This window comes from Oratosquilla oratoria, chromosome 23 (genome assembly GCF_046742065.1).
Source record: "Oratosquilla oratoria isolate Oo_2021 chromosome 23, ASM4674206v1, whole genome shotgun sequence".
In the NCBI taxonomy this organism is placed as follows: Eukaryota; Metazoa; Arthropoda; class Malacostraca; order Stomatopoda; family Squillidae; genus Oratosquilla; species Oratosquilla oratoria.
This window is the reverse complement of record NC_134799.1, coordinates 30,676,980-30,695,357: the sequence shown is the minus strand read 5'-3', so window position 1 is coordinate 30,695,357 and position 18,378 is coordinate 30,676,980. Positions and strand designations below refer to the sequence as shown.

Below are 18,378 nucleotides of genomic sequence, written 5' to 3'. Positions count from 1 at the left end.
GCTTTGGTCATGCAAGTCGTGTAGCATGTGGGCCATGGGCCCGCTGAACAACAGCCTCGCCGCAGAGACGTTACTCAAGCCTTTGCACTTGAAAAGCCACCCTCGAACCCGTTTGCGAATGCTTGTGCTGTGGTAATTGTTGCGTCGCATCTGTATGCCCGCCACGTCAGCGACCAGTGGCGTAGGTGGGGAGGATGGGGTGAGGGGCAGAGTAGGGATATGTGGACCTTCCTAGTGTACTGAGGAAAGCTCCAACTCGTTCTTCATGATGACATTTTGAGAACTTAGATAGGAAAAGCCCCTCCCACCCAACAAACGCATCCTGGCTGCCACTGCCAGTGCTGTTAGGTTGCTCGTTTCCGTTCCCATCACCACCTCTTTCCCTCGACGTCGTTACCTTCCCTCCCAATTTTGTCCCTTCCCCACCCACCCTGTGTACCTTTCTCTCCCGACCAACATATCCCCCTCCCCCACTGTTTTTTTTATATTATTTATTTATTTATTTTTTTCTCTTTTCTTTTTCTCCATCTCGTATTGTGTTCCTTTGCGTGGAATTGGGGGTGGGGGAAGATCTGTGTGAATGGCAGAGGGGGGGGGGGGAGATGCGCAACGTTTGCCCACTTCTGATTTATTTATTTATTTATTTATTTATTTTTTATTATTATTATTTTTAAGCAGATCACTAGTCCCAGGAAACAGGACGCGCAGTGGAAATACTGTGTTATTTATATATCTATTTGTCGATTTTGATTTTTGTTTTATTTAATTTTCACTTTATTTAATTTATTTTTGTTATTTTCATTTCCTATGAGGAAACTGAACAATATTCGTGTTTGCATTCGTTAGATGCGTATGTGTGTGTGTATGTGTGCGTTTGTATATATGTACATATATATATATATATATATATTTATATTTATATTTATATATACAGACATGACAGAATTGAATTGACACAAGAGAAATCGTTTAATTTATTAAACAAGCAATCGATACAATTAAAGTGCTTATAAATGGTCACAATGTGAATAATACTTGGTTGACATCCTCTTTGCTTTTTTCAATATAAGGACCCTTCTAGGCATGCTAGTGATTTGTTCACGAATATCTTGATGGATTCCTTGCCACGTTTCCCGTAGTAATCCAAAGAGTTCGAGATTTGAAGATGTCTTCCTGTTTTTTGCGAAGTTGTCGGTCTAATATGCCCCAGAGGTGCTCAATTGGGTTCCTATCCGGGAACTGACTTGGCCATGGAAGTTTCCTGGTCCCATTTTGGCTCAACCAATTTTGTATTGCTTGAGCAGTGTGACAAGGAGCTCCATCTTCCATAAATAGGAAGACGTTTTTACTCATTCTACCACTGGAGAATATTGGAATGAGTCCTTCCTTTAATATAGAAACATATTTGCCTGAATTGATGTTTCCTTGACACTCCACAAGATCTGATCGACCATCACTCCAAATTGCACCCTACACCATTATTGAAGTGCCCCCATGTTTCACTGTTGGCTGCAGTCTTTTGAGGTCAAACTCTTGACTACAGAGTCTCCCGACCCACACTCTTTCATTGTCAGAAAATAATGCGAATCGTGACTCATCAGAGAAAATAACAGTGCTCCAAAAGGCCACAGGTCTCTCCACCATCTCTACAGCCCAATCCTTTCTGCGCTTGATATTGGCTGGACGAAGGAGTAGTTTCCATCTTGCATCTCTGCCATAGTAACCCAGCTTGTGGAGATACCTGACAGCTGTTCTGGGGCTGACATCAGGTTGTGCTGCTATGCCAGAGGCCTTGTAACGTGGATCCTCTTGGACATTTCTTTTGACAAGACGCAAGGTTCTTTCCGAGGGCCTGGGACGACCTGAACGAGGTTTTGTGCCCTTGCCCTCTCTGGTGAATTGTACGATCACTCTGTTAACAGTAGAAAGGGGTTTTGACAGTTTTCAGATATTTTGCGTTGACTAAGTCCACCTTCATGTTGACCCACTATACGGCCTTGCTGAAATTCAGATCGGTCTACTGCTAATTTGGTTCGTGGCATGCTTGATTAATCTTGTATGTAATCTGAAACATAAATCTAGGTAAATATAACATATTAGGTAAATTTGAATAACATTAATGCATTAAATAAGAGCAGAAATGCATTTTTCTTGGTGTCTATTCAATTCTGTCATGTCTGTGTGTGTGTGTGTGTGTGTGTGTGTGTGTGTGTGTGTGTGTGTGTGTGTGTGTGTGTGTGTGTATATATATATATATATATATATATGTGTGTGTGTGTGTGTACGTGTGTGCGTGTGCGCCTGCGTGGTTGTATGTACATACTCTTACGATTACACGAGCTTGCGGATCTGTTTGCGAAAGTAAAATTATGAAGTGGGCAGAAATTGGTACTATAAATTGTTTATCTTTGCTTTTAAAGTACTCGTGTCTGTGTCCAACAAGATGGTATTGGTGGGAATTTTCCTTTTCTTCGAAATTTGCTGGATAAAAATCTTTCCTCGGGATTTTGTATAATTTTCAAGTAGTTAAAGTAACATAATGTTAACAGTAATGGAAACTTGATGTAGGTTTAGGTTAGTAGAGCTTAGCTATTTGGATGCCAGTATTCTCAAAGACCGTTTGACACGACATTTGACAGACAATGCGTATGCAATCGAACTAAAGGATATGTTTTTGTATACTTCGATCCTCGCATGTTGATGTCGTCCTCGGCCAGATTTCATTCCAGGGGAAAAAAATACAGTCTTGGGCCGCAAACGAATTGCTGAGGAGGAAGTGGCATCTTTGGACACAGCGATGTGCCCAACGATTTATTGTTTTATTTTTTCCTTTTTAATGAATAAAGCTTATACAGTGATGTGTGATCAGCGCGCTTCGTTTGCATGATGACATCCGTGTAGCTCCTTAATGACCGTGCGCACGCGCGCGCGTGTGTATGATTTACCATGGTCTTGGATCACGTGTTGGACTCGTGATCGACACCTATTTCCCTCCCGGAAGAGAACTCAGAGCTCATATATGACCGATCTATGGGTAATGCTGTGACCTTACACGCGCGCGCACACACACACACACACACACACACACACACACACACACACACACACACACACACACACACACACACACACACACACGACTCCCCACCCACGAAAGTTGAAGTAACGACCCGCAACGCAGCGAACACTGAAATTATATCAGCCCTGGGCGGGATTCGAACCCGGACCGCCGTAGTGGCAGCCGGTAACTACCACTGCGCCACGAGTCGTGTGTGCGTGTGTGTGTGTGTGTGTGTGTCGCGTTGTACGTATATGACCCAGCCTCCTACCAAAGTGTGCTCTTTTGTTCGTTCGCACAGGCCTTCACGTGTGTAGGATGTGCTGAGGCAGGAGGTGGATGGAGGGGACTAGGGGGATGGTAGCAACAACACAATGGTAAGGTGGACGGGAGTGGAGTTGGACTTTATTAGAACTTATGGTAGTGGTGGCGGCGGCGGTGTTGGTATATTAGTGGTCGTTGTGATGGTGATTGGTGATACTGGTGGTCGTTGTGGTGGTGATACTGGTGGTAGTGGTGATACTGTTGGTAGTTGTGGTGGTGATACTGGTGGTAGTGGTGATACTGTTGGTAGTTGTGGTGGTGGTAGTGGTTGTGGTGGTGGTCATTTGAGGGTTAGGATTGCAAAAAGGTTGTCATAAAGTGGGCGTATGTGGTGGTTGTAGGTATGTTGGGAGAGCATCAAGGTAGTGGTGGGTTGAAGAGAAGAGGCAGTTGGGATTAGGGAGCATAGGAGGGAGAGGAGAGGGAGGAGTTGTGTTAATGGGGGAGTGGGGAGTTGTGTTCAGGGGGGAGTATGGGACGGGAATGAAGCTCTGTGACGACGAAAAGAAACGATTCAAGCCTGTTTCCACAACTTTGAGTACACAGTACAGAAGCTTCCATTTTTAAGTACAACACTGCCTGTTGTCCTCCAGGGAGCTTCAGGAACCGTGCGTCTTTTGAGTCGTACATGTTCGAGTTCTTTGACACCAGAAGGATTTGTTCGTAAACATCGTTCATCCACACGGTAGCCTGAAGACCCTCTGGGGAGGAAAAGGAGGTCTTTGTTGATCAGGATTCTTGTCAGTGACAAATCTTTCTTTGGTGGAATGAATACCTTAGCATTAGTTAAAATGATGATAGGACATGCCACCAGGTTCAGTGTTTTAAGTGGAAAGTTGGGGATGAATTGGTAAAGGAAGATAAGAGAAGGGAGCAATGAGGAAGGGGAAGAGACGAAAAGAAAAAGGGGAAGAGGAAAATGTGAGGAAAAGGGAAGGGGAAGGAAGAGGAAAAAGAAAGGAGTGGAATGCTAATGGGTATTGGATGAAGGGATGCCCTGGGAGGTCTGGGGGGAATGTGTAAGGAAGTGGAAGTCTTGAAGAATAAGGACACAGACGCTGAGGGTGGAGCCAGGGAAGCCGGGAGGGCGAACAGGAACCGGGGGAAGTTGAGCAGTGAATCAGAAGCGAAGAGCCAGGTAGGAAGGAGTGGGCCGTCAAAGAGGGAAGCCAAGCCTTCCGCTCTTCTTCTTCTTCTTCTTCTTCTTCTTCTTCTTCTTCTTCTTCTTCTTCTTCTTCTTCTTCTTCTTCTTCTTCTTCTTCTTCTTCTTCTTCTTCTTCTTCTTCTTCTTCTTCTTCTTCTTCTTCCTTCTTCTTCTTCTTCTTCTTCTTCTTCTTCTTCTTCTTCTTCTTCTTCTTCTTCTTCTTCTTCTTCTTCTTCTTCTTCTTCTTCGTCTTCTTCTTCTTCGTCTTCTTCTTCTTCTTCTTCTTCTTCTTCTTCTTCTTCTTCTTCTTCTTCTTCTTCTTCTTCTTCTTCTTCTTCTTCTCTTCTTCTTCTTCTTCTTCTTCTTTTTCTTCTTCTTCTTCTTCTTCTTCTTCTTCTTCTTCTTCTTCTTCTTCTTCTTCTTCTTCTTCGTCGTCTTCTTCTTCTTCTTCTTCTTCTTCTTCTTCTTCTTCCGTTTCTTCATTGTCCTCCATCGCTTACTTCTCTTTATCTTCGCCCATAGCCCACTCCTCTTCCTTCTTTGTCCACTCTTCTTCCTTCTCCGCCTACTGCTCTTCCTCCTCTTCTCCCTTCTCATTCCTCCTATTCTCCTCATTCACCTCTTTCTCCACTTCCTCTCCCTCTCCGTTTTCTTTTTCTTCCTCTCCCTTGTTCTTCATCTTCTCGTTTTTCCTCCTTTCCTCCTTTTCTCCCCCCTTCTCTTCCTTCGCCTTCCTCCTCTTCCTCCTCAAGTCTCTTCCTCTTCCTTTTCCATCTATTTTTTCTTTGTATTCCCTGTCTTCCTTGTTCCTCCTCCTCGTACTCCTCCCTCTTGCTACCACACTTCCTCCCCTTCTCATCTTCCTTTTACTCCTTCACCTCTCCTTCTTCCTCTACTTCCCCTGTCTCTTCCTCACCTTCCCCCCACCTCCCCTTTTATCCTTCTCTACCTCTCCACTTCCTCATCTTTCTTCTACACCTGTACCTCCTCCTCTTCTTTCTCCCCACTCTTTCCCCTTCCACTTTCTCTTCACCTTCCTCCTCCTGTTTCTTTTGTTGTCCCTCAACCCCCCCGCTACACACACAACCTTGATTAATTTACCTCATGGTTCCGGTGCCCTTGCATGTGTTGTTTCTCTTGTCCGTCCCTGGCGGAGGCGGAGTGAGGTTGGGACATACTCGTAGCAGTCAGAGGTGGAACAGGACGTACATGTCCAGCAAGGACGTGCAAAGAGTAGGAGAAGGAAGGAAAGGGGAAGGGAAGATGGAAGGGGGAGGACCCGTGGGGACGAGAGGAAGGAGAAGAGAGGACTAGACAAGAGAAGAAAAGATAAGATGTAAGGCGAAGAATCGGCCAATCAGAAGTCGGGCAGGGTACGAGAGTAGGAGTGGACGGAGACGGGTGTGAGGCACCGGTCGATGCGTTCACACTCGCTCGTGGTCTGTAGGTGTGTGTATGTGTAGTAGTAGTAGTAGTAGTATATTTCTTTTTTTTTATCAACTTGTAATATACAGGAAAGGAGGAACGCTCGTTGGATCCCGTCTGCTACTCTCCAATTGATCACTCCTTGCCTCAAATTCACGTACTGTTCAAACTTAATCTATATCTTGATTTCTGATTATCACATTTAGATTTGAATTCATGTGTTTCTATAGTTTGGGCTATATCTCCTAAGCCATTCAAAGTATTTATGCATCTTAATGAAAAATGTAGTCTTCCTTCATTTGTTCTCATGACTGACCTCTTAAAGCCCTCCAATTCTAAATCAAGAGGTCTCTTCTGTCAGTGTAATCTATTCCTTTTGGTGACATGAATACTGTAATCATGTTGCCACTTTTTCTTCGATTTTTAGAAGTTGGCAGACCCAATGCGTTTAGTCTTTACTCGTATGGTTTATCTGCTAGTCTGGGGACCACTGATTGCTGTCCTTTGTATTCTCTCGGTCTTGCTTATATCTTTCACTCTGTGTGGGGACCATACCACTGACGCATATTCCAGTCTTGGACGGATCAAGGTTTACATGAATTTTTCATCATCATCCATATACTGAAAACCACTTAAATCTTCTGTAGCAGTCCGTATGCCCCTCTTAATGCTGCAGATATATCTGTCTTGTGACAGGTTGTCTTTTATCAACACTCCCAAATCTTTCTCCTATTTTCCTTTTGTAATGGGCTTACTTCTGAAGGAATAGTTTAAGAATGGTCTTTAGTAGCCATTGCCCATTTCCATTGTTTTGCATTTTTTGGTATTGAAATTCATTTTCTATTCTTGGCTCCATGCAAAAAATCGTGCCAAGATATTTTTGCAATAGCCTGAAGGCCACCTCGTTTTCAGCAAACATGTTAACATAGCTTGTACCTTCCATCATGTCAATAGACAAAAAACATGTTGGTGCAAGCACTGAACCTTGTGGAACTGCGTTCGTTACTGCTCTCCATCTTGACATCTTATCCTTTACCAATATTCTCGTGCATATTTCCTTAAAAAATGTTTCATCCATTCTAGTATTTTGCCTCTTAAGTTCTCCAATATGTTCCAGTTACCACATTAGTCGACTGTGAGGTATTTTATCAAAAGCCTTCTCTAGGTCTAGGTACACACAGTCTACCCAACCCTTTCTCTCTTGAAGCGCATCAATCACTCTAAGGTAAAATCTTAAATGGTTCGACAAACATGACCTTCAAGATCTTTGGTCCGTCAGTCTTCCTAAACCCTTTCACATAATTTCATGATCGTGCTGGTCAGTGATACCGGGCAATAGTTTAGTGGTTTCTCCTTTTTGAATTGGCACAACATTAACCCTCTTCCAGTCAATCGGCACTATGCCTTCTTTTAACGAACATACAATAAGATTGTGAATCTTGTCCTCCGGTTGTTCCACTTTGATAACCCATCGGGTCCTGAAGCTTTTGTCGCATCCAGTGATCCCAAAAGTCGAGAACTTCACTCCCTTCTACATTTATATCCTCCTAACCCGAATTCTTGCTCCCCTCGCCATCCTTAAGGGAAAAAAAAAAAAAAAAAAAAAAAAAAAAAAAAAAAAAAAAAAAAAAAAAAATTATTTCTGCTTAAATTTATCAAATCAAATCAAATAATTATTTCTGCTTGACCTGGGACCTCCTCCAAGACCTCACCACTGAATATTAGCTCGGCGGTTACTAACTTGTGTCTCAATTTACTATTTATAAACCTGTAAAACAGGTTTGTGTGTGTGTGTGTGTGTGTACCGGTATATATATATATATATATATATATATATATAATATATATATATATATATATATATATATATATATGGTATTAGTAGTATATTTCGTGTGAGTCACCATGGTCTTGGATCACGTGTTGGACTCGTGATCGTCAACTATTTCCTTCCCGAAAGAGAGCTCAGCTTATATATGACCGATCTATAGGTAATGCTGTGACCTTACACGCACACACACACCCAACTTTCCACCCACGAGAGTTGAAGTAACGACCCACAGCGCAGCAATACTGAAATTATTTTAGTTCTGGGCGGGATTCGAACCCGGACCGCCGTAGTGGTAGCCAGGAAATCTACCATTGCGCCATGAATCAAGCCGTGTATGTGTGTGTGTGTCAGCGAAAAAAAATACACGGGAGCGACGAGCGATTTCGCTCGGGAAAGTTCCAATGTCGCTCTCGCAAATCCAATAGCGGGAGCGATCCCCCCACAAAAAAATCGCTCCCGCGGCAAGATTCAACGTTTTTCATGCATTATCCATTATTTGGCAATCCCTGAATCCCATCACCATTGATGAAAGGATCAGAGCAAACACAACTTACCCGTGATCAATCATTGCATTATCAATCGATATCATAAACGCAACGCATCAATCAACTTTAATTTGTTGATGTACGTACGTATGTTTACGCGGTATAGCTGCTAGAGTTCAATGGCTTACCTAGCCTAGCTTCGTATCAGCTGCATGCGCGCGTATACTATAGTACATGTTGACTAGACTCTACACGACTATCGTGCTACATAATGTCGCTAGTTGCGAATTGCATGGTACCTGTATGCAGGGAAGTTCATTGGTTGCATGCAGCTAGCTGCCCAATCAACGCGCTGACTACATGTACAATGCACCATACCCAATACCACATCACCGCATGCATACGTACACTGTACATATGCAAACTCGCTCGAGGCCTAGGAGGGAAACTGAAATCCCATTTATAACCTCGTTCGCGTATTTATTAGAAAACAAAATAGAATCAAATGTTTGGTTAGTAATTGAAAGTAAATAAATTTAAGTATAAATATGAACATTTGATAATGATATATTTAGTTCATAAATATGGATCTTTGGAGGGAGAATAAAAAATACAAAAATAAAAAATTATTCGTTAGCTAGCTTAGGTTTACGGTAGCTAGGTCTACGTTTGTACGTCACGTCCATGCCAAACTTTCGATGATCGTACATCATGGAGCGATTTCTAGTGAAGCGAGTGCAGGTGAGTGAAGATGGTTTGCCCTCAGATTCAGTCTTTTCAGAATCGAGGGAGAGTGTTTTGACGGCAGGAACCACATCTGGACCAGCAAAGCCTAATTCAAACTCTACGGGCAAGGGCCAAGGAAAACTAAAAGCAGTAAACCATGAATCTACTATACGGTCGTGGAACCTAGATTGGCTTGAAGTGGGTCGCCCCGATGGTACTCTAACGGTGTATTGCAAGGCTTGTCGTACATTTCCACCCCCAACCACTGCCAGTGGAAACAGAGGCGCTGTGTCTGCCGATCACTTTCACCCATCCCCCCTCCCCCCAAAATTAAAGGTTGATTTGTTAAAAAAAAAAATATATATATATATATATATATATATATATATGTATATATATATATATATATATATATATATATATATATATATATATATATTCATGCACATGAGTAATGAGTTAGCCTTCCAATAGTTTGAAGGAAATCGAACCTGCAAAAGCATGGCTCTGGAAGTATCAAAAATGGCTCTGGTAATTAGAAAAATGGCTCTGGTGAAATTTAGAAAAAAAAATGAGATGGCTCGCGCGCGCGCGTGTGTGTGTGTGTTTCTGTCGACATGTACAGGATTCTGTACCAATCATTGGAAGTGGGAGATAGGTGGTAAGCGCATGCCTAAATGGATAGGTGTACAGAGCGACCTATGCGTCTATGTGTCGTATTCACAAGATGGAGAATGCCCGGATGACCAATTATGGATACAGGATAATAGGCTTGTTTAGTTGTTTAGGATCTGAAGGCTGATTCTCTTGTCTTGGGTTGTTTTGAATTATGTAGGTTAAGATGGTTAATGTGTGTGTTTGTATGTTTTGTGTCTGCGAGCGTACGTGTATGTCTGCATGTAAGTGTTGTCGTGTTCGCATGTGTGTTTGTGTATGTTCGTCTTGAATTTACCAACTACGATGTGCGGAGATGGCGTCGTTCTCGTCCCAATTCTTTGGCTTATCTCTGAACATTTCTCTCCTTGTTCTGAGCCTTTGAATCTAACGAGAGAAGTTCGCCTCTTGTGTATATTTGCATCTTCTTCTTTGCATTGTGTGCTTCATTTCCTTTTATTTCTATGTGTTTTCAATTTTATCTATTTTTTTTTCGTTTATTACCAGGAGTGTGAGTGTACAGATAGTGTTATTTGTGGTTATGTGCCAGCGTGCCGCCTGGGATTGTGTATGTGTGGATATATATATATATATATATATATATATATATATATATATATATATATATATATAATATAGTGTATGCTTGCGTGCGTGTATATGCCCTCCTACTTGCCCTCTTAACTGTTTGTCTGGGGGAAGAATGAATTTAATCCAGAATAAAGATGAACTTCTGAAAACTGATCAGTGGTAATGGAGATGGGTTAACCCCGAAATAGGCGTCCCTATCTGTGAATACAATCGCACGGCGGCAGCCAGAATAGAAACAAGATAAACAAAGTCTGAAAAGTCGAGCACAATATATGCATAGAATTTTGACCCTGTGACTCACGTAGAGTGAGTGTCCTTAGGACCTGAGACTATGGTAAACAAGACCAATCCCAAATGCAATCAGACCTTGTGTCGAATGCAAGTGTATTTCTTTTTGCTTCGTCCATCTCTTTATCATTCGTATAGGCCTTGTGCTACCGAGAGGGATTATCTGGTGATTAGAGTCAGATTAAATTATTACATTCCTACCGGTAATCGCCAGTACGACGTGTGTGCGCGTGCGTCCGTCCGTCCGTCCGTGTGTTTCCTGAATGTATGTGTAAGAGGAAGAAATAATGCGGGTGTGAGAGAACGTGTATATGTTTGGAGGGTGAACGGTGTCCAGAATTTTTATGAGTTTGTGTATGCGAAAAGAAAGGATGCTAGTGTGTACGTATGTGGGAGGGGGCCACCTATGCATGAATACTGTAAATGAAGATGCAAGCAAATAAATTTAGGTTTTGTATATATATATATATATATATATATATATATATATATATATATATATATATATATATATATATAAACGTTTTTATTGTTTGTGTGTCTGTCCCAGTTATATTTTGTAAGTCTTGTTTTAGAAGGGGGGCTGCCTATGCATGGATACTGCATATGAAGATGCAAGCAAATATAAATAGGTTTGTATATATATATATATATATATATATATATATATATATATATATGTACATATATACTGTCTGCATCTATATTTTTCATCAATAAACCTCGCTTTTATAGTGTGTGTTTGTGTGTGTGTGTGTGTGTGTGTGTGTGTGTGTGTGTGTGTGTGTGTGTTTCCATTTATATTTTGTAAGTTTTATTTTAGGAGCGGCCGATTGATTTTATTCATTTAAGCCGAATGAGATCTGGGTCTAAGTTCAAGCTGAACGAAGCCGTGAGGCGGTTTCCACAACAAAGTCGAGACATTGGTACAGTGCATAGTATTGCAAGGAGTGCTGCTTAGGGTGTATATATTTTACGTGAAGAAGTGTTTTGTTTATGTCTGATGATGCATGACAGGAGGAGAATAATAGGAGAGGAACCACCCGGAACGTAAGTGGCCCAGCTATTTCCTTGATGGGATTGATTCATTGAATATTGGTGTGGGCTGGTTTAGAGCTTCCTCGCCGACTTGCTCGTACGTGTGTGAGCACACGCGTGGGTGCATGCACCACACCACATCACACACATGCACCACATCACACAAATGCGCCACATCACATACATGCACCACATCACATACATGCACCACACCTCATGCACCACACCTCATGCATGCACCGCACCACGTTCATGCACCACACCACACACATGCATCATCACACTGCACACATGCACCCCCCCCACCTCATACACGGCTCGGCGGCATAGTGGTACCAATCGTAACCGCAAATCCAGCGGTCCGAGTTCGATTCCCGTCAGAGGTGAAATATTTCAGCATCGCTGCACAGCGAGTCGGCACTGCAACTTTCGTGGGCAAGAAGTTGGGTGTGTTAGTGTAAGGTCACAGCAGTACCCAGAGATCGGACATATATGAACTCTGAGCTCTCATTCGGGATGGTAATAACTGTCGATCACGATTCCAACACGTGAGCCAAGACCATGTAAATCACACACACACGCGCGCGCCCGCGCACGTACGCACGCACAAATTGAAAAATGTTGCTCTCGCCGCCTGGGTATACGTCGCGGGAGGCCGGGCTTGCCGCAGAGTATTTTGGTTTGAAGGGAAACTTCGATTTCAAAGGCATTTGGGTGTGAGTGCATAACTGCTGTGGGAAACCCCAGTGCTGATGAGTGGGTCTCACGTGGATGAAATAGTTTGGTGGTGTCTACAATAAAGGATTGCCCCATATTAACCCATCACTGTACAGTATACGGAATGGAGTCATTGAAATAGATTTAGACCGGTTGTGGTCGAAGGGGATTTGTGCAATCGAATAGAGTAGTCTGGCGATAGGTTAGCAGCCTGGGTTTGTATGTATGATCGTGCAGGTAAAGCCATGGCGTTGGCAAGTTCACTTGAGCGTGGTGGAGATGGTTTTTGACAGGAGAGCTTATTCAGGGAGGATGGTACATTGCTCGATGAAAACTCCGTCTAGTCTGGGGTCCGTCGGTTACGCGTTTGATAAAATCGCCAGACGTCTCACTTTTTCCAATATACTTGAGATAAAAAAGTATTGTAGATTAAGGCGACCGTATTGCTGCATGAGAGGGTAATGTCGACTTATGGCGTTCTGTTAAACTCCAGCCAGTATGATATGACTGTCCTGTCCTGACCTAAACTACCCAAACTAACATAAATTCGAGAAATGAGGACGATCTCGGCAGGACCCAAGGCCGGGCCAGCAGTTATTTTTATATATTCTATTTGTGTGTGGGGTTCACTTTGATCTTGGACCACGTGCTGGACTCGTGATCGACAGCTGTTACCCTCTTGGATGGTAGTTCATATCTTGAATCCAATCATTGGGTAATGTTATTACAATTTTACACACACACACACACACACACACACACGCACGCCACATAGCATCCCCATGGTTAAGGTTGTAGTATTGAAAAATTTCATGCCACAGCATATGAGCCCAAGGCACTGACCACTACACCAGTGTTCATTATACACACACACACGCACACACACACGCACACACACACACACACACACACACACACACACACACACACACACACACACACACACACACACACACACACACACACACATATATATATATATATATATATATATATATATATATATATATATATATATATATATATATATATATATATATATATATGAGTAAATCACTCGTAACAGTGGAATCTTGCAAATAAACAACCCGTCTGTCGTTGGGATCGATCCAGGGACCGACTTAGTGCCAGTCGACCGTTCTACCGATAACGTTACTAATATCCAGGAGTTAAGGTAGACTGCTAACTGCCTTATAATCCTTCTTACGAAACTCCCGACCCAACCCGCAGTGAACCGTAGAGTTGGACCGAAACCTTTATTCGCTTCACTCGTAACAGTGAAATCTTACAAATAGTCATCCCGGCTGTCTCTGGGATCGATCTGGGAACCGACGTAATGCCAGTCGACCGCTCTACCGATAATGATACTTAGGGCACAAAAGTAATTTAAGTTAGTTGCAATGGCAAAATGAATAAAGATAGCTGTCCAACTCTACTGTTCACTACGGGTTGGGTCGGGAATTTCGTAAGAAGGATTTGAGGCAGTTAGCGGTCTACCTTGATTCCTGGATATTAGTGAACATCAGGTTGAAGTTCTTTTGTACCCTTAGTAGTGTTAAAGGTAGAATGGTCGACTGGCACTACGTCGGTCCCTGGATCGATCCCAACGATAGCTGGGATGGTTAAATGTTTGTGTATGTATGTATAGATAAATATAATGTGCAGCTTGTCTGTCAAACCCATCCCCAACTTCCGCCCAGAAAATATACATTTTAATGTACATTCATTTATTATAACCGTTTTCAGTGACGGAAACATTAATTATTCGTGACCGTTGCTGCAGAATTAAGTGAAGAGGGCGTGTACCGAGGACACATTGTGTAGGATTAATACCTGACGCCTGATGGTTCAGTTCATACGATGACGAGGTGAGAGGCGGGGATCTGTCGACACGAATTGACAGAATATAGACAGTTCGTCGCCGTGTTGAAAGGTGTAAGGACCTCTTCCCGGTGTCTGTGTTTCGTGGATTCTATTACGGCTCAAGACAGGCCATTTGTAAATTAGTATATAATCCATGTAGATGACCACTTGTTGTTTGATAAATATGTGGTTTGCACAATTATTTCCATGGGTGTGTATAGTTTAGTTCTTTGATCTTCGGGGGCGCCTCTAGGCTAAGTAAAACATAAAGGGATTAAAAAAGACCTTGATGTATGCATACGAAAGTATGTGTATACATGTATGTATATATATGTGTGTGTGTGTCTGTGCGTGCGTGTGTATGTGTGTATATACTGTATGTATAAGCGTATATTTTTCAGCAATAAACATCGCTTTTATCGTTGGGGTCAGTATTACACCAAACAAGTCTCGTCTCGGGTGGGATTAAAGGAGGGTAGCAAAACGGATGGATAGTAGAAGTTCAACGTGATCATATATATATTTTTTAATGGGCATTGGTCGTCGGTCATAATAGAATGATAAGTGAATTGCACCTTGGGGATGTATGTAAATCATTAATTAAACAAGACATTGAGTCAGTACCCCTTGTGTGTGTTTGTGGGTGTGGGTGTGAGAGATTGTGACAGGTTGAATAAGTTGGATAAAGATGACTCGCGTACTAGCTCGAGTTTAGTTCTAACCGGTTTCGCCCTCGGCTTTGTAAGAAGCTCAAGGCAAAACCAGTTAGGAATAAACTCTAAAGACCTGTATCTTTTATATCCACGTTCCTTGTGTATGCACCAATATACACACACATTTTATATATATATATATATATATATATATATATACACACAAGTATATGTGTATGTATATAAATATAATATTATATATATATATATATATATATATGTATATATGTGTGTGTGCGTGCGTGCGTGCGCGCGCGAGCGTGTGTGCACGTACGTTTTCTACAGTGATAAAAAAAAAAAAAAAAAAAAAACCGTAAGGATATAAAAAAGAATGCCAGTGTTACCGTTGGTATTCCTCACTGCTCCCTTCGTTCCATAACGGTGAATTAGGACCCCGTGGGGTTTGCCACAGCCGTATATGTGTTGGTGGCTACGTAACACAAGTGACGGCATGGAAATGCATGGCTTCAAAAGCAAGCATGTACAGAATCATTTTCCCAGAATGGATCTTAAAAAAGTAATAATAAATAAGTAAATAGATAAAATACACAAGTACGAGTGCGCGTTTTGTGTGTGTCATTTGTGTATGTTAATAGTATTTGTGTGTTATAATTGTGTGTGAGAGAGCCTATACGAGTTTTATATTTGAATTATTGAGTTTGAAACTCGTATCACTTAAAAGCACGAGAGCAGTAAGGGGGGACTGCGAAATATTAGCTCGGCTGAAAGCTACGGTGAGTAGTAGTCATTTAGATTTATGAAATATGTGTATGGTCATATTTGTTTCATTTGAACATCTATTGTATTTCTAATTAAACTGTAAATGTTTTCCAAAGTATTAGATTAGTTTATTTTCATGTTTGTATTTGGGTCGAGGAAGTGTTTGGAAAGAGGCAAGTCATGTGCGGAAACAAATTCTCTCTCTCTCTCTCTCTCTCTCTCTCTCTCTCTCTCTCTCTCTCTCTCTCTCTCTCTCTCTCTCTCTCTCTCTCTCTCTCTCTCTCTCTCTCTCTCTCTCTCTCTCTCTCTCTCTCTCTCTCTCTCTCTCTCTCTCTCTCTCTCTCTCTCTCTCTGACGTCGTACCCGCCGTTTGAAGAGTGGATTTTCCTCACAGTTGAATAAAATCACTTGGCGGTGGACAGTATAAAACCACTTAATTGACTCGGGTTGGTCTTCACCTTGGAGTCTCAATGCTGCAAGACCTCCGCTTCCAGAAAATAAAGAAACGAATAAAAAAATAAATACTGTAAATCTAATGGAAGGCGTAAGTAAATCAGAGTACAGGGGGAGGAATAGGTCCAGGATCGTCTGAAATAGGTTTTGTTAAGACTTTGGGGAAATTACACTTTTTTAGGGGAAGAGGTAACAACGCAGTTGTCGCTGATGAAGAGATGAGTTAAAAACGAAGATGTAAACATAATGTTGTCCAACTGCCAAGAATCGTGTGAGGCATCAGAAGCAGTATGGTTAAGGGGCATGGTGAAACAAGAGTATTTGGCTTGGCGATGGACAGAATGTGCACGAGTCCTATTTTATCATCTATAAATCAAGGGCCTCTTTCCCCTTATAAAGGGGGCCAACCAAGACACGCACCCACTCCCACCCATTGTTTCCCTTCGCACGATTTCTGGCAGAAGTGGAAAGTTTGTGACCCGTCGAGCGCCGGCACCGACGCCGTGGGTGGTGATGGTGGTGGCCGCACGTGGAATTAATGCTTACGTAGGGAATCCTTACGCGGTACTTTGGAATATGACGTATGTTTATGAGCCTTGAGAAGGATCTGACACGTGCTGTCCATTCAGGTGTCAGGAGACGTTTTAAGTGTCATGGTCTAGTTGAGGGTCCCGCGTTTGTGACATTTTAGTCCCTGCATGGCTGGGGTGTTCTATGTGGATTTTGATAAAGGGAAGACTTGTCTGTTAAAGCAGGCGAGTGGCGGATACATCACGACGTCTGTTTAGTTTGCCAAAGCGATATTTCGGTTGATAACAAGAAGAAAGAAGGAAAAAATAGTGTCCTCCGTGGAGTGCCGCTTACTCCATATATGTTATTGATAGCGATGGCATTAACGTTTGTTGTGCTAATGGAGTGGGTGTGGAGGAGGAAGTGGATGAGAGTGATAGAAATGAGTTGTATTTATTTGTGCAGATTCTATAAGTTTTTCAGATATTGGTTTTATGACAAAACAGAACATATTAGTCTTTATTGTGTTTTATTAATTTCTGGCATGATATAAGATATTAATGTTTTTCTTTTCCTTTTCAGGCTAGCAGAACGATGGTGTGTATACGTCAGGCTTTATTGGTATTGTTTCTTACATGTAGAATGTAATGTTCTTTTTATAACTCAGTTGCATAGATTGTACATTAGTTTGTCATGCACGTAATTAAGTACTAAACGTTATTTAAAAACTAGGATATTTCACTGACGTACTGTTTAAAATTTTGCTTATTGTGTGTGTATATATATGTGCTAAGATGGGAGGGAGGGTGGAGGGGTGTGGAGTGTTTTCGGGGATGAAATGGGTGGGAATGTTTTTGTGCCTTGTCCTTTTTGGCAACCCCCCCTGGTAAGGGGAAAAAAGCCTTGGTATATGTATGTATGTATGTACCTAAAGGTTATATACAGGAAAGGAGCAGCGTTTGTGGGGTGCGTGTGTGTAAGAGAAAGAGAAAGAGAGAGAGGGGTGGAAAGGTCGGGGGAGAGTGGAGGGGCAGACAGACAGACAGACAGACGGACACAATGTGTAATTTGTATTTTTGTCTTGTGCCCGTGTGTGGATGTCCGGTAAGGGAGGAGGATGTTTAAGGAAACTGTTTGGAAATCAAAATGTCAGTTGTCAGATTGTTAGTTCGGTGTAAACCTCCATTGGTTCTGTTATGTGCATGGGTCTTTTATTTATTCAATATTTGTTTAATAATGTATGTATTGTTTTACAAACGCCAGTTGATTGTATGCCCGAAGCAGACCTGTCTACTCATTTATTTATTTTCATAAATTCATTATTCTGGTCAGGGTCCGCCTTTATCAGGATGAAATAATTAGGATTGGCTCAGGGATGATTCAAGCTTGCCAGACTTGAAATTATTGATTGTTGTCAGTGCGTAGTTGACGGAAAGCGTCTGTAAGTATACAAGCATACCCGACTTGTACAGAACACCCCACAGCACATCACACGCCACATAAATCATTGACACACCACACCACACTCCACATTAACCACGCCACACTCACACCATACCACATCATACCACATCACACACGGCATGAACCACGCCACACGCCACATTAACCACGCCCCCCCCACACACACCACACACACACACACACACACACACACACACACACACACACACACACACACACACACACACACACACACACACACACACACACACACACACACACACACCACATCACACGCCACATTAACCACGCCACACACACACACACACACACACACACACACACACACACACACACACACACACACACACACACACACACACACACACACACAC

General features: G+C 42.2%; 1 protein-coding gene across 2 annotated transcripts in view; it reads left to right on the top strand.

Annotated features, from left to right (window-relative positions):
- Window positions 1-18,378, top strand: part of RanBP3 (ran-binding protein 3) — a gene marked incomplete in the record, with an annotated part of 80,147 nt that overhangs the window by 33,886 nt on the left and 27,883 nt on the right. For both annotated transcript variants that reach the window (XM_076206898.1, XM_076206897.1), the window contains 1 exon segment: window positions 17,123-17,137. In XM_076206898.1, coding sequence (XP_076063013.1) covers window positions 17,123-17,137 — 15 coding nt within the window.